This window comes from Silene latifolia, chromosome 11 (genome assembly GCF_048544455.1).
Source record: "Silene latifolia isolate original U9 population chromosome 11, ASM4854445v1, whole genome shotgun sequence".
NCBI classification, from domain to species: domain Eukaryota; kingdom Viridiplantae; phylum Streptophyta; class Magnoliopsida; order Caryophyllales; family Caryophyllaceae; genus Silene; species Silene latifolia.
This window is the reverse complement of record NC_133536.1, coordinates 12,862,557-12,880,548: the sequence shown is the minus strand read 5'-3', so window position 1 is coordinate 12,880,548 and position 17,992 is coordinate 12,862,557. Positions and strand designations below refer to the sequence as shown.

Sequence of the window (17,992 nt, the reverse complement as noted above, 5' to 3'; positions counted from 1 at the left end):
TGACTTTTTGGACTTTTTTGAGTATGTTAAGATGAGATTTCCAGGCAACTTGGTAATTATTGTAGAAAAAAGTTAATATTTTGATACTGATTACTAATTATTGATTATGTTATTACTGATTATGAAAAAAGTCTTTATATTGGTAGTGTGTATCAATTAACCCCCTATAATATTATGTTATTAAAACTTTAAAAAAAATTGTAGGAACTATATTAACTATTTTAACTAAATTTTGGATTATTGGACTGGACTTATTGATAAAGACGTTGTTTGTAAACGGCATATTGGCCAAATTTTAGCATATTCATGGGTTTTAGCATGTTTGAGCAATTAATATGCTAATTTTTGTGTTTGGTAAACAACATACTGAAACAACATAATTGGGGTCAATATGCTGTTTTACAATATGTTGCTTAACTCAGCATATTGGTTAGCATATTGTAAAATAGAGAAGTTTCTCCATTTTACAAAGAAAACTAACAATCACCTAATCGTAATCTGCAAATTACCAAACACTCAAATTAATTCGGTTAGTTATAATATGCTAGTCAAACCTTCTGATAAAATCTGTCATTTATAATATGCTTTTAAAATCTGCTTATACAGAAATCAATCCGTTGTTTACCAAATAGGGCCATATGTAGTGCTTTATACATCCTTCTCTTTATTAGTAATATGAGGCTTCTAACCCTTCCCAAATACTATTCTCAGTTTCTCAGTTTATCATGGTATCATCGGAGCAGGTTTGATCCTTGCATCGATCACAATCATAATTACAAAACATCACAATAATAATAATCGACAATGACAAAAATTGGAGATGGAGGCAAGGAGAAGGGATCAGATAGTGGTAATGAGAAAATGATTATACCACCATCATCCCCGCTATTTCTCCACCCCTTCGATAGTCCGAGTCTAAAATTGACTCAGACGATATTCAATCATGACAACTACGACCTATGGGCTGATGCAGTTCGTAACGGGCTTGACGCAAAAAACTAATTAGGCTTTGTCGATGGCACCGTCACGAAGCCCATTGGTACTAAAGAAGATTCGTATGAGGCCGTAGCCTCGCGCTAGTGTAACGCTATGGTGAAAGCTTGGTTGCGTAACGTCATTGACGAGAAGGTGCACACTTGCATCACGTTCTCGGCCACTGTAATTGAAATCTAGAAAGAATTGAAGGAGCACTACTCAGCGGGAAACGCACCTCGATCGTGTACATCAACTCAAAAGCGAGTTGAACGAGTGTAGGTAGGGGACTCGTTCAGTTCTGGAATGCTACACTCACTTGAAATCCATTTGGGATGAGTTAGCCAATGACAGCCGCATACCAAAATTTACTTCCGGCGCCGGGGTACGTTCATTAAGGAGCGAGAGGAGGAGAAGGTGCACTAGTTCATCATAGGACTTATCACTACGTTATATGACCATATTCGAGTCAACTTTTTGATGGAAGACAATCTTACCTCCTTGAGTGGAGCACTACAAGAATTCAGCAATCGGGCGACTCAAAAAAGCGACTGATGAAAATAGTCGCCAAAATAGCGACTGACAAAGAAAATCGGGCGACTGATTTCATTTGGCGACTACTAGTAAAAAAGAGTGGCGACTGATTTTTATTTCGGGCGACTGAGATCAGTCGCCACAATGGCAACTACCACCTATCAGTCACCAAAATCAGTCGCCATGCCCTATAATAGATCAGACCACGCGTTCCTCAGGTCTCATTCTCTGTTCTCCATTCATCATCTGCTGTGTATGTGAATTTTTTGAAATTATTTTTGTTTTTAAGATAAAAAAATTACTTGATTGTTCAGAGTAAGATTAACCATTTTTGTTTTTAATACGAGAATAATAAAATCATTACTATAAATAAAATGTATATACTAAATTAATTAATATATAATAATACTCGAAACAATCTTGTAAAACAAAAATAGATTTAGAAATGTTTTGGCATCTTGTTAAGATTATAGAAGGGAGACGATAATAAGAGAGTGTATTATTGATTGTTGTGGTTCTAGTGATTACAATACAATAGATTTATAGTAGCTACTAAGCTAACCCTAATACTCTAAACCCTAGACGATAGCCGTCGTTCCGATAATACCTAATTATTCTCTTCGGTACATTCTAGAATACCGATATTCCTCAACAAAAATCCAATCTTTCTCTCCAAGCTCTCATATTGATCAAGTACAATTTACAAATATAGAAGATATCATGTTACAGATAATCATTCAACATGAGAAACCAGGCCTGGGTGCAACGGAGGCCCGAGCACGACACGGGCATGGTGAACAGTACAGGGCGGCACGGGCACGGCATGACGGGCCTTTGGGCGGGGCACGTTGAGGGAATTATTGATTTGGCACGATGGCTAAGGCACGACCCGACACGATGGATTAGAAGTAAATAATTCAAAAAACAATTAAAAACACCACAAGCATGACAGTGGCACAACACAACACGGCTCAACACGGCTCCGACTGGGCCATGGGCCGGGCTACGGCGTGAGGAGATGACTCGGGCCAGGCACGGGCACGACACGAACCCCACCAACCTGTGCCTGGGGGAGGACTAGGCACGACGGGCCGACATGAAGCACGACCCGACCCACCCAATTACCTGCTCTAGCCAATACGCTATGTAGTATTGAATTTCAATATCACCATCTCACATATAGAATAGTATAACCTGAAAAAAGTTTCTCCTATATACACGTAGACACAACTAGAAAAATAACAAATAATTTATTTTTTATTATTCAAGGTTACGAATACTAGTTGTAAAATCATAAGCTACTAAAAGCTTGATAGAATATCTTACATTATCAATATAATTTAGTTTGTTCCTTATCAATATAATTTAGTTTGTTCCTTACCTAACAAATTAAACCCCAAAAAAAAAACTTTATTTGGAGGCTACACTTCAGTCTTAAAATGTTAAATCAATAAACTAGGTTAAATAGACAATAAAGAAATTTGACGTAACCCAAAGTACGTACCATAGTACAATATCAACACGTACCGTTGCAATTGTATTATTGTACAATTGTAAGTTTAAAACCTTTCGTGCTAAGAAAAATACGTACGCGTGTACATAAACATTTTCTTTTGAGTAAACAAAAACTTTACTTTATTTCTTTCTTCAATTTTTTCTTACATTTCTCTACATATTTCTATCAAATATAGAAAAGGGAAAATAAACACACCCTATTTTCTACATTTGTCCTATGATTTCTAAGAGTAATATTTGTAGCTAATTTGCCAAACATCTTAAATCGGTTTTTTAATTAACCAATTTTTGCTATAAACAACAAGATAGAATATACAGTAGTAATAACGGAGAAAATAGTTATGACAATTTCAAAATCCTATTTACTAGGAGCGGCCACAACTTGCCCCTTTTGCTTCACCAGTATTGCACTTGTACGTCTCTATGGCTAGTGTCGTACATGCTAGCCGATAGTGGCTACATGTACGTGCACTTTAGTAACCCGGATTTTATTTTGTGTTTATCTTGTCCTAGTAGTATTTTTGTTGCTTGAGTTGAGAGTAAAAGTTCTTAATGAACTCATCAGCAGCAACATCAACATGCTTACCATCCTCCCCATTTTGTGTAGGAAACGGAGAATCCGTAACCCTAATTTGCTTAGCTCTCGAGTTCAACCCTAACCCTAACCCGGGCCCTAACCCTGGTAAGGCAGGTGACTTAGCCATATCTTCATTGCTAGACAACATCATCATATCAAACATGTTGTTTACACCTTCAATGTTATCCATATCTTCAAAAGAGAAGTTTTTGCTATGTTGGTTTTTACTCTTCTTGTTATTGAAGTAATGGCGGTATAGGGGCGTGTTGCTACAACTGAACTCATACTCACCACCTTGTGGCTTAAATTGGCCATCTAAGCTTGCTTCAGAACTCGAGTCATGGTGGTTGTGGAACATAATGTTTTGGAAGGCTTTTCTTGCAATCTTTCCTCTCTTCATCACCAAGTTAAGGTCCATGAGTATCTTCCTCTTGCATATGCCTTTCCTTAGCATATAGAAAGCCACCCTTAATACATTCCATATCTTCTTGGCCATCAATGGTGTATTTTGCTCCATTTCAATATATTTCTTTATAGGTCTTTTTGCTTGTTTTGGTAGAAATATTAGAAAAAGGGATATTAAATTTTGTTTGTAGTATATGAGAAAGAAGGCAATATATGATTATTGAGTAGACAAGTTGTTTTGGCATGGGATGTAATTGAAAGAAGGGAAGGGCATTATATAGGAGGGAAAAGTAATATTGAAAGATAATAAAATGTTTATATTTTTTTGCTAAATAGATAACCCTTCATCGTACTTTTGATTAAAACACTCCTCAAGTCGAATAAAGATGGTAAACTAAAGTCCGTTTTTTTGGACTTAACTTCAGCTCATTTCAGTTCGATCAGCTCAGCTCTATTCAGTTTGTTTTAGTTCGTTCAACTCCATTCATTTCAGTTCAGTTCAGCTCATTTTAACCGAAAAAAATAGGGGCTAACTAATTGGGACGGAGGAAGTATTACTATTATAATAAAGTTGATAGTAGAATAAATCAACATGAATGTACTTTAGAGCTTTGTGGGAAGAGTGGGTGGAAGTTTCTTTTTTCTTTAGCAATGCAACTTTTTTTTCCTACTTTATTTAGTGAATAAAAATTACTTGTTTAATTAGATGACAAGTGTGTAATTGTGTGGATGTGTCAAACTCACTAATTAGGTTATAATGCTCATAATAATGATAATAACTTAGTTATGTCTAGATCATTAGAATACTACTACTAGTAGTAGTAGTATATAATTAATTAAGTACTTGCTTAATCTTTCTTAGGTGAAAAGGAATAGTGCTTTACTCCTTTGATTTGTCGCGTTGGATTAAACTTAGTCCCCTAAGTAAAGGACTCTTAATTTGTTATCTTGTAAAGCTGTATCAAAGATTTTACAACATGCTTCAATTATAGTAACATCTTCTTAATTATTAGACCCATTGTTAAGGATATTATATTACTTACATGATTTGCATAAGATGTGTATTTATGATTAGATATATGCATGGATTTAAAGGAAAATGGCTTAAAAGTTAAAATTATTAAGTTTATGTTTGATAAAACTAGTTAAAAAGGAAGGTAAATGGTTAAAAACTAAAAAGTTAGCTAAAAATTAGAGACAATTGATTATATTATAAACGTTTGGCAAAATAACTGAAAAGGTAACTGATATTAATAAAATAAGTGATGAGAGAGATTTTAGAGAGAGGAAAAGCTCTAAAATCTAATTAGGGATCTTAGTTACTGCAATGGCAAAAAATAAGAACCCTAAATCAAAAAATCCTAAATCAATTAGTAATAATAATAGTTCATCAAGTACTAATAATAATCTTAATAATAATACAAAAACACAAAAACACGTAGTAAATTCTTCTGTTGCGAGTACGAGTAAAGGTAAATCTAAATCACCACATGTTGCTCGAAAGATCAATCTCAGTCTCACACCGTTGGACTTGGATGTGATCCCAGAGGACAGTGAAGAGGAGGAGGAGGAAGCGCCTGAGAATGTTCTCACATCTTTAGAAGCCGCGCCTTCAATTGACACCGGCGGATGTTGAAGGTGAGATTACTTATTGGTCTTCGGCTGTATACTGCTATATTTTAGGGGCAAATCCTCCGCCTAGTGTGATTTCCGGATATGTTAAGAGAATCTGGCAATCGTATGGTATTGATCGAATTTCGTTCTTACCTAATGGGATTTTTTTGGTTCGATTTAAAACGAAGGAGAAACAAATGGAAGTAGTTAACAATGGACATCTAATCTTTGATAACAAACCGGTCATCGTTAAGGAATGGACTCAGTTCGAATTAATTAAACACGATGTGAAATTAATTCCTATCCGGATGAAGTTACATGGTTTGGACATTAAGTTTTGGGGTCGAGTGTCTCGGGGAAAATTTGTGGCTTAGTTGGTAAGATGTTGCGTTGTGATGAAGCTACCGATCCTGAGAACTTTCTTGGGGTACGCGAGAATTATGGTGGAGGTCCAAATTGGACAACGATTTCCTACTCACCTTGAGTTCCTTGATGAAGTAGGGAAGACTCGGAGGGTTTGTTGTTTATGTGGTTGCCTCTCTCATGTACCAAATGTAAGGGAATGGGTCATATTGCTGTGAATTGTAGGAAGGTTGAGGGAGGCCAGAGGAAGGTGTGGAAACCTAAGGCTAAACCAGCTACTACAAAAGTGGTAAAACCTATTCAAAAGACTTTTCAGAAGCCAGTTTCCCCTGCTGTTACCACCCCTGTGGCACAGCATTCAACTTCTAGTCCTCAGGTGCAGCAAGATCCAGGGGTTCAGACTCCTGTACCTGTTACTCCAGTGGTTGTTTATGAAGTTGGAGACTGTTCTGACCAGAGTGTGAGGCCTGTTGAGGGGGGACTTTCATTCCCTCGAAGGTTTATTAGCAAGATGCTTAAGAATGATAATGGGGAGGCCAGAATGTTCACTCCCAGGGGGCTTACTTTTATGGATGCTCTGACTTTATCTATTCAAAAAGCACGAATTGAGGGTAAGAAATTGTTAACTCCTGGCCCAGCTTCTGATCATGGGTAGCTTGGGGTTTTGGAATGTAAGGGGTCTGAATAATCCAACTAAGCAACTAGAAATAAGGTGGGTTTTACACCAGAATAAGCTTGGGTTATTTGGTTTATTAGAGACTAAAATAAAAGGTAGTAATTGGCTTAAGGTAAGGAATAATATTTGTGAAGATTGGTCAATTTGCACAAATAATAGTACTCATAAAGGGGGAAGAGTGTGGTTATTATGGGATCCTACTCTTTATCAGGTGGATATTTTGAATGTTAATGCTCAATGTATTCACTCCAAAGTGGTTGATAAATCAAGGAAGGTTTTTTTCTGGTACACTCTGGTCTATGGGTTCAATAAAAGTCGGGAGAGGGAACCTCTTTGGCAAGCTCTGAAAGGTTTTTCTGCTTTGATTTCTGGGCCTTGGCTGGTGTGTGGTGACTTTAACAGTGTCACTGAAACTAAGGATAGAATTGGAGGTTCTGAAGTGGTTTGGTCTGAAATGGCTCCTATGAGAAGTATGCTGTCTGTTTGCCAATTATATGACATGAAGGCCTCTGGCTCCTATTATACTTGGAATAACAAGCATGAGAATGAGTCTAAGGTTACAGTAGGATTGATAGAGTGTTGATGAATGATCAGTGGTTGAACACTTTCCCTGAGGCTGTTGCTACTTTCTTACCAGAGGGCTTATATGATCATTGCCCCTGCCTGATCAGGACAGATGCTATGTATGATAAGAGGAAGGCTTCATTCAAATACTACAATATGTGGGCTTTGTCTGATGATTTTGCCTCCACTGTGGAGAGTAGCTGGCACACTGAAGTTGAGGGTACACCTATGTTTAGGGTGGTACAGAAACTGAAGAAGTTGAAACCAGCTTTACAGCAACTAAATAGAGAACAATTTAGTGATATTGAGAACCTTACTCATGTCACTGAGTTGGCTCTCAAACATTTCCAGCAGCAGCTTAACCTGGATCCATTGAATGAGTTGTTGTGTCATGCTGAAAAAGAGTGTGCTACTGAGTTGAAGGTTTTGATTTAGGCAAGGAACAGTTATCTTGCTCAGAAGTCCAAAGAGAATTGGGTAAAGGAAGGTGATGCTAATACTTCCTTTTTCCATTCTAGTATAAAGAAGAGAAGAATGAGAAATAGGGTGTTTAATGTTAAGGACATGGATGGAAAGTTATGCTCCACACCTGAGGATATTAAGTCTACCTTTGAGGATTACTATCTGAAGTTGTTGGGCACTTCTACTGTGCAACCTGTGTCAAAGAAAGTGGTGAAGACTGGTAAGCTTCTGAATGCTGTACACCAGGATATTCTCCTTAAACCGTGGTCGATGCGAGAGGTTAAGGAAGCAATGTTCTCTATCCCTGGTGGAAAAGCACCAGGCCCTGATGGATTTAATAGTCAGTTCTTCAAGGATTCTTGGAGTATTGTGGGGAAGGAGGTGTGTCATGCTATCCGGAATGTTTTTAGGACTGGAAAAGTTCTAAAGGAGCTCAATACTACTGTGCTCACCCTAGTGCCCAAAAGCGATATCCGATAGTGTGTTACGATTCGGGCCTATTGCCTCTTTGTAATACGGTCTACAAATGTCTCACAAAAGTGTTGTGTTCTAGACTTAGCTCTATTTTACCTGATATCATCAGTCCTTCACAGGGGGCCTTTATTCAAAATAGAGATATTGTGGGTAACATCCTTATCTGCCAGGATCTCATTAAGCTTTACAAGAGAAAGGTCTGCTCACCAAGGATTATGATGAAAGTTGACTTGCAGAAAGCTTATGACTCCATTGAATGGAGCTTTCTCAAGGATATGTTGTGTGCCTTGAATTTCCCTCCTCTTAGCATTGAGCTTATCATGAGTTGTGTGTCCTCCCCCTCCTTCTCATTAGCTCTCAATGGTGAAGTCTTTGGGTTTTTTAAGGGTCAAAGGGGCTTAAGACAGGGGGATCCCCTCTCCCCCATGCTTTTTACAATTTGCCTTGAATACCTCAGTAGGCTCTTAGGGGTCCTTGATAGGTATAAAGGTTTCAAGTATCATCCACTCTGCTCAAAAATGAAGTTGACACATTTGTGTTTTGCTGATGATCTGCTCATGTTTAGCAGAGGTGACATTCAATCTGTTACTCTTATGTTGAGGGCATTTGAGACTTTCTCTATTTCCTCTGGACTGAAGATGAACAATGGTAAGTCTAACTTCTATACAAATGGGATTAGTGAAGCTATTGTGAGTAGCATTGAATCTGCTTCTGGTATGAAAAGAGGAGGGATCCCATTTAGGTATTTAGGGGTTAAAATTGCCCCCAAAAGGCTGGGGATTCTGGACTGTCAGAGCCTGGTGGACAAGGTTACAGCTAGGATCACTAGCTTGGGTAGTAAGCACCTCTCTTATGCTGGAAGAATCACTTTGATTAAATCTGTCCTTAGTAACCTGCACAATTATTGGGCACGGATCTTTATTCTCCCTAAAGCTGTGCTTAATCAAATTGATGCTCTTTGTCGAGCTTTTCTATGGCATGGTCAGGAAAACAAAGAGACTCCTGCACTTGTGTCCTGGAAGCAGGTTTGTAAACCCAGGAGGAAAGGTGGGTTGGGTCTTAAGAATTTGCATTTATGGAATATTGCCCTGATGGGTAAATACGTGTGGTGGATTGAGAAGAAGACTGACCATCTATGGGTTAAATGGGTGCACTCTATTTATATTAAACATTCAGCTTGGATTGATTATGAACCTTCTATCTCTACAAGTTGGTCTTGGCGCAGGATTTGTGCTGTTAAAAATCAACTCAAGCCATGGATGTTTGAGGAGCAATGGAGACAGTCTCACTGTGATTATACTGTCAAGATGGGATATAATTGGCTAGTTGATGATGGTGTTGATGTCCGGTGGCACCACTGGACTAGGAACAGGTTGATTGTGCCTAAACATGCATTCTTTATATGGCTGGTAGCTCATAAGAGAATACTCACCCAGGATAGGTTAATGAAGATGATGATTGCTGCAAGAAATAGGTGTTTGTTATGTGACACAGAGGAAGAGAATATTGAACACCTTTTCTTTCAGTGTTCTTATAGTCAGAGGTGTCTGAGGTTGTTGGAGGAATGGCTGCAAGTCAGCATTCCTTTGAATGGAATTATTTGGTGGATTAGGCTCAGGGAACGTTCACTTTTGAAGAAACAAGTGGTGGCCGCTGCTGTAGCTCATCTTATGTATCTCATTTGGTATGTAAGGAATAGATGCAGGTTACTGTATGGGCTTCCTTTCCCTGTTGTTTTGATAAAACAGGTGAAGGAGTGCTTGTTAATGAATTTGAGAGGTAGAAACCTTGTTATAGGAACTAATGTAACTAGAGAGTGGTTAACAAGTGTGTGTCCAAATTGTATTTAACTAGAGAGGTTGATAATCTCTAGTTAGCTCTTGTATGATGGGATTTTATTAATATATACACTTACTTTCCCCAAAAAATTAATAAAATAAGTTATTTTGGTCAAATAAGATAGCTAACTTACTTCTCTCATGTTACCATAGACAGCATTTCGTTTCAGTTAGCTTATTTGGTTAAATAAATACTTACCAAACACTTGAAAAAAAAAAAAAAAAAAAACTAGCTCAAATTTTGGCCAAATAATCTACCTGAAATGTGACCAATGGAGCCTAAGTAAAGATAACGCAAAACAAACATTTCGAAGGTAAAAATTAAACATTTTATCTCCTTCAGCTCATAACCTAATACAAGATAAACTCGTATTCTCGCTCATTAACATAATATAAGTCATTAATTAACATTTTTTTGTTATATATCATTCAGTTTAGACTTGATCCGAGCCGGTTAGGACCACAAGGGTAGAACCGTTAACACAAATTCTCATTATAAACGGAAGATATCCGTCTATAGTTATAGACGGGACAAATACATGTAAAACATCAATAATCTTGTATTGATGATCTTAATGAATTAATGATGAGAGAATTATATGAAGTAATGTAATAGAAATTTCATTCATGTAAAAGTAGTTTGTTACAATGAGGATCATGCTATTTATATACATCAAAGCACCGATTTATCCTAACTGATCACAACTAACTATAGTTAGGATAACTAATCCAGGTTGCTTATTGATTAGTTAGTTATAACTAACTTTGTTAGTTAACATATATGTCAATATTCCCCCCTCAAGCTGGATTAGGGTTGAAGATTAATCCAAGCTTGGTTGAGAAGAATTGATGTTGTTCTGCTCCCAATGCTTTGGTCATAATGTCTGCAATTTGCATTCCTGATCTAACATGTTGAGTGACTAAAAAACCTTCATCTTGCTTATCTCGTACATAGTGGCAGTCGATGGATAAGTGTTTAGTCCTCTCATGGAAGACCGGATTCTGTGAGATATGCTGAGCTGCCTTATTGTCGCAATGAAGTGGAATTGGCTTAGGTACAATAATCCTGGAATCTTTGAGCAAATTGCCAAGCCATACTAATTCAGAGCTTGTATAGGACATACTCCTATACTCAGACTCAGCACTACTCTTGGAAACAATCTTTTGCTTTTTCGTTTTCCAGGAAACAAGTGATTGTCCTAAGAAAACACAATACCCGGCCACTGAGTGATTTACATGAAAACGCACATTGTCCCCAATCTGCATCAGTGAAGGCAGTCAATTGTAATCCTGAATTGGCACTGTAGAACAAGCCTGTGTTTACTGTCTTCTTTAGATACTTCAGAACATGCATTGCTGCCTGAAGATGAGGCATCCGTGGTTGGCTCACAAATTGGCTTAAATGTTGAACAGAATAACTTATATCAGGACTGGTCATATTTAGATACAGTAACTTGCCTATTAGTCGCCTATATTTATCTGGATCTGCTAATAATTCACCGGCATCTGTGCTCAACTTAAGACCCCTTTGCATAGGAAAATCTGAAGTAGTAGCATTCTCCATTTTCATATCAGATAAGATATCAAGGATATACTTTCTCTGGTTAATCAAAAGTCCAGTTGCATTCCTTGAAATTTCTAAACCAAAAAAATATCGTGCATTTCCCAGATCCTTAATAGAGAACTCTTTATCCAAACCAGTCTTTATTTTCTGAATTTATGTTGTATCATTGCCTGAAAGTAACACATCATCTACATAGACCAGTGCTACTGCAAATGCTTGTGTCAATGTATTGAATTTAGTGAACAAGGAGTAGTCTTGTCTTGATTGAGTATATCCCTGACTAAGCAAGTACTTTGTGAACTCCTTGTTCCATTGTCTTGAGGCCTGCTTAAGGCCATAAAGTGACTCTCTCAATGTACAGACTTGACCTTCCTTCACTCTATATCCCTCAGGAGGTTTCATGTATACCTCCTCATTTAGATATCCATGGAGGAAGGCACTATTTATGTCCAACTGATATAAAGGCCATCCTTTAGCTGCCACAATAGCTAGGAGACATCTGACTGTTGTAAACTTTGCCACTGGTGAGAAGGTGTGTGTATAATGCATACACTACTAAAAATGAGCACTTGGGCCACGGCTAAATTCGTGGCGCAAGTACTAAATTTCCGTGGCTAAATCATTTTGCCACGGGAACACCTTCCGTGGCGCAAGTGGCCGTGGCAAAGAGATAGCCACGGGAAAAACAAGAACGTGGCTATTATAGAATTTTTGGTCACGGATTCTCTCGTGGCTAATAACTTCCGTGGCCAAAGAAATTTCCCGTGGCGAAAAAAAAATTTCCGTGACAAACAATATATATGAAAATTAAATAAATAAAACGTAAAATAATTTATTTATTTTTCACAATGGGTATTTTATCATATACGGAACCATGACAATCTAGGTAATTGTTTCGCTAGTTAACTTGTTATTTTGATGTGCCACCGAAATTGAATGTTACCTTTGTTGATATAATTAGCACTTTGAATCCTTTTAAGTTTATTTTTTTTCTTTCAAATCTTACCTTTAGTACTATTTAATTACATAAATGTTACATGTTTTACAATTTTTTGCGGTAAAAACATTATTTTGGCCGAAACAATTAAAATTTCGACATTAACCTCCTGATTAATGATTTTGACATCATTTTTTTTGCCCAAGTCAGTAATCCATTTTCTCCAAAAAGTAAAATTAATTGTGTTTTCCTAACATTTTTTTATCTTTTGTTTATCGACATACTTATTTTCATTTCTCATGTACTCATTTTTTCGTATATTTTTCTTCGCAAATTCTACTGTATAACCGTTGTACCTAAGATATGAAAAATGAGACCATTTTTTGGTAAAATAATGACCGCTTTTTATAATTAAAGGTCTTTTTTCCCCAAAGTGATCACTATTAACCAAAAAATACACTTTTTTACCCAAAAACCACGAAAAAGATTATTGTACAAAAGAATCGCTTATTTTCCTAAACTGATTTCTCTTTGTTATGAACTTATCGTTTCTTTTCTTAAAATTTTTACATTATTTGCACATGTGACTTTAAATTATTATAATTTATATATTTTTCCGTGTGATGTGCTCATTTTCAATGAAAAAATTTTTCCATTTTTTTTTCTCAGCAATTAAATTTTAAGTAAATTTTTCACGGTACTCTCGAATTTTGACAGATTACATATGATACCCTTTTTTAAAGTTTTTACATATAGTACCCCTGTATTTACGTTTTTCAGTCTCAGAATACCCTTTGACAAACTTCCGTTATAATGCCGCTACTCATATGCCTTGTGACGCCTTTTTTTGTTATATAATACACTATCAATTCATCATCTAATAATACCTAAATCCTTATTTTGTCTAATAAACTAACATTTAGTACCTAAATAATATAACAATAACAACATAACATACACAATTACTCATCAAATTACTTATAGGAGTAACGACGTTATGAAGAAATTTCCCCAAAGTGTATTCTAGGAATGAAAAAGGTAAACACAAGGGCAACATATGTAGAAACTTAAAATAAGGGGTACCATGCGTAATCTGGCAAAGTTCGAGGGTACCATGGGAAATTTCCGTAAATTTTATATCAAATTCAAATTTTTCTATAAATATCCTACAAATAAAGTTGGAAATAAAATTTTGAATGAAATAGTTTAACAATATACTAATTTTGGATTTTCAAAGATAGATGGTAAATAACTTTTTTATTCAATTTGATATGCTATATCTTTAAATGGGATACGATCATTTAAGATTGTTATTCAAGATTATAAAGTTTAATTTTAAAAAAGTAAAAGAAATTCCCGACTTTAATAAACAGAGTATATATTAAAACAATTTTTTTAAATTATCAATATTTTGAAAAACTACAAAACATAAATGTGATCTGTAAAAAATAAAAAAATTAAACGATAAACTTTTCTTTGCTTGCATATAAGTTTATAAAATTTTAAAATTTCTTATTAAAGTAAATAAAACAATAAAAAATATTAATTAAATTAATCAAAGTGTTTCTAAATTTTTATATTCAAATGTATTTTCATATTATTATATTTGATTAAATTTCATTCAGATTTAAGTCGGAAAAGATATTCGCCACGGGTGTTTGTTTGTTCGTGGCTAAAAAAATATTTGCCACAGAACAATTCGTGACTAAATAAAATTTCGCCACGGGTGTGACATAGGCCGTGGCTAAAATAATTATTTGCCATGGGTGTAGCCTAATTCGTGGCGGAACTGACTTTTTGCCACGGGAAAATTTATCCCGTGGCATAAATTTTTTTCCAAAATAATGAATAAGTTTTTCCCGTGGCTAAGCAAAATTTAGCCACGAATTATGAGTTTCCGTGGCATAATTCGTGGCGCAAGTGATGATTTGTTGTAGTGATATCCTTGACTTGGTTATACCCTTTAGCAACCAGTCTGGCCTTGAACCTCTCCACACTCCCACCAGCTTTATACTTGATCTTAAAGACCCACTTAGAACCAATGGACTTTTTACCATTTGGTAAAGTAACAAGCTCCCATGTCTGATTTTCTTCTAAGGCTTTTATCACTTTGTTCATAGCTTCAATCCACCTTGGATCCTTACTAGCTTTATAGTAGGTGTATAGTTCATGCTCTGGTAAGGTATTAGCCAAAGATACTACATAACTGGTATCAAACTCCTGCAATTCCTGTAACACAGTTGTATGCAGAGCACTAGACATTGTCTATTTAGTATTATCAGTCTGTTGTCCAGATAACTTCAGAGGACAGTGATACCCCTGTAAGACAACAGATGGTTGTCTATGTCTCACAGAACGTCTCACTTGACCAGTGGGAACAACATCCTCAATGTTCATAACATTATGGTCAGTCTGATCATATACTACAATATCCTGATTAATAATGGTGTTTGAAGAATCAAAATGGTCGACAGGACTATGACTAAGACCATCTTGTATACTAGCAGGCACTGAAGAGACTAATAAGGTAGATGATGCTGGATTCACCAAGTGTGAATGATCACTAGAAGAAGGTGTTTGAAAGGGAAACTCATCTTCTTTAAAGATTACATCTCTACTAACAATTTTTTTTCTTGTATTAAGATCATAAAGCCTGTAACCTTTCTGATTGTGAGGATGCCCTAAGAAAACACACTTTCTGGCTCTAGTTCCAAACTTATCAGAATAAGTTGGTGGCATAGTTGAGTAACAACAACACCCAAACACTTTTAAAGAACTATAATCAGGAACATGACCATACAACAACTCAAATAGTGTTTTCCACTTAATAACAGGTGATGGCATAAGATTAATGAGATGTGTAGCAGTAAGGATACAATCACCCCAACTCAAATGGTGTTTTCCACTTAATAACAGGTGATGGCATAAGATTAATGAGATGTGTAGCAGTAAGGATACATTCATCCCAAAATCTAATTGGCAAAGATGCATGTATTTTCAAAGATCTAGCTGTATCTAACAAGTGCCTATGCTTTCTTTCAACACGACCATTCTGTTGTGGTCTCCCTACTATGCTAGTCTGATGCAAGATGCCTTTTTCTCTAAACAAAAAACCACAAACATGATGCAAAAATTCACTGCCATTGTCACTTCTAGTCTTTTTCATCTTAGCACTAAACTGTTTCTCAATATAAGCAAAAAAATCTTTAACAAGACCAGGCACCTGATCCTTGGTTTGAAAGAGAATAGTCCATGTACTGCTAGAATAGTCATCTAGGATGGTCAAAAAGAACTTTGCAGCAAATAAAGCAGGGGTCTTGTATGGCCCCCAAACATCCATGTGAATCAATTCAAATGTATATAATGCTCTAGAACTACTATTAGGAAAAGGTAACAAATGATGCTTAGCTAAAATACTAGTTTCACAATGAAAATCAGATGTACTAACATTAGGAATTTTATTAGCAATTTTCAACTTATACATAGAGATATGTCCTAGCCTTGAATGTAACAAAGATACATTTTGAGTTGCTTTATTACATAGCCTTAAGTTTGAATTGACATAAGAATTGTGAATGAAATTAGTAACTACATCAGCTATATGCTCTATTAAACTTTGAGTGACAGTATCTTGAAACCTATACAAGTCTCCTATCCTATTTCCTGTAGCAACACATTTTTTACTGGAAGGGTCCTGAAATAGACAATGTTGAGACAAAAACACAACAGATAAAGAATTACAGTCAATCAATTTAATAACTGACAATAAGTTTTGTTTAAAATCAGGAATAAACAGAACATTTTTCAATGTTATATCAGGCGTCAAATGCACATTACCAGATACTGTGACAGTTTTACTTGTGCCATCAGGTAAACCAATGACAACTGGAGGTGTTAACTTAGTAATATCAGTCAAAAGCTTAACATTGTATGCCAGACCATATGGTCTGAGGCACCAGTGTTTATTATCCAGTCATTTAAACAAGTATAAGAATGAGCATAATGAGCATGATGCATACCTGCAAAATTAGAGGAAGAAGTCCCTTGATTTGAATCAGAAATACGTTTCAAGACCTGGTCCACCACAGAAGTCACCAAGCCATCAATCATAGAGGAATCAAATGAAACAGACTGAGAAGTGGTTGCTGCAGCATCTCCATTTTTATCATCAATAGGGGAGTAATCTTCTGAGACATCAACAACATTAGCAGATCTTTTATTATTGTTGCCACCCTTGGTAAAATTCATCTTGCCTTTGCCTTTGTTGTTCTTCTTAGGAAACCCAACAACCAAGAAACACTTATCAGCAGAATGACCATTTTTTCCACAGGAAGGACACTTGTTAATCCAGAAGCAAGTCTCAAGACTCTGATTATTCATGTCACAGCGACTGCAATATTGGGTAGCAGATGAACTGGCATTCTGAGTGTCTGATTTCTTGGATAAAAGAGGAATATCTGAAGCTTTGTAGCTTGCATAAGCAGTCATGTCAGAAATATTTGCAACAGCATCAGTGAGCTGTTTCTGCCTCTCTATTTTCTGTAATAAACCCAAAACTTTACTGATGGAAGGAATAGGATCCATAGAAAGTATTTGAGTTCAAACAGTATCATATCCAGCATTAAGACCCATCAAGAACTTGATCAACTTAGCATGTTGATCATGAGCATGCATTCTTTTAAGTAGGGTACATGTACAACCTGCAAGTTTGCCACATGAACAATTTGGTACAGGATCCAAACTGTCCAAGGTCTCCCACAAATGTTTCATCTTGCTATAATATTCAATAAGAGATGAATTTGATTGAGAGGTGGAATTCAATTCTTGCGTTAGTTGATAAATTTCAATGGAGTTTGAGTGACCATACCTTTCCATTATCTCATCCCATAACCCCTTGGCAGTCCTGATATACTTCAGATTGTCATGAAGAGGCTTGTCGATGGAGTTGAGAATCCATTTGAGCACCATGAGATCACACCGGATATGCTGATGATACTTCTTATCTGTAGCTGCTGGCGTGACCAGAACCCCATTGATAAAACCGTCTTTATTCTTTGTGGCTAAGGCCATGAGGATGTCCTGTTTCCAGCTAAGGAAATCAGAACCATCAAACAATGATGCAGTAAGCTGAGAAAAGGGTTGATCCGAATTGTTGATTTGTTCAGGCATTTTTTATGAAAGAAAATATTGAAGGAAGAAGATAAAGATGTAAAGAATAGATGATGAAGATGTAAAGAACAGATGATGAAGATGTGAATGATTATTTGATTGAATGATGCAGAAGCGTATGATTCTTGATTTCAAGAACCTGATACCATGTAAAACATCAATAATCTTGTATTAATGATCTTAATGAATTAATGATGAGAGAATTATATGAAGTAATGTAATAGAAATTTCATTCAGGTAAAAGTAGTTTGTTACAATGAGGATCATGCTATTTATATACTGTTCCGGGTATAATTCCAGAGCAGTTATTTGTTACCACCCGTGCTTG

General features: G+C 36.2%; 2 protein-coding genes across 2 annotated transcripts; both read right to left on the bottom strand.

Annotated features, from left to right (window-relative positions):
* Positions 1–3,530: 3,530 nt before the first annotated feature.
* LOC141612933 (uncharacterized) lies at positions 3,531–4,115 on the bottom strand. The gene has a single exon (XM_074431682.1). It carries the CDS (start codon positions 4,113–4,115, stop codon positions 3,531–3,533), a length of 585 nt encoding a protein of 194 aa, XP_074287783.1.
* Positions 4,116–17,094: 12,979 nt separating this feature from the next.
* Positions 17,095–17,664, bottom strand: LOC141612932 (uncharacterized). Its single transcript, XM_074431681.1, has one exon. It carries the CDS (start codon positions 17,662–17,664, stop codon positions 17,095–17,097), a length of 570 nt encoding a protein of 189 aa, XP_074287782.1.
* Positions 17,665–17,992: the final 328 nt, after the last annotated feature.

Coding starts and splice junctions, on each gene's coding strand:
- LOC141612933 (XM_074431682.1), bottom strand. CDS start 4,115: ATGGAGCAAAATACACCATTGATGGCCAAGAAGATATGGAATGTATTA.
- LOC141612932 (XM_074431681.1), bottom strand. CDS start 17,664: ATGCCTGAACAAATCAACAATTCGGATCAACCCTTTTCTCAGCTTACT.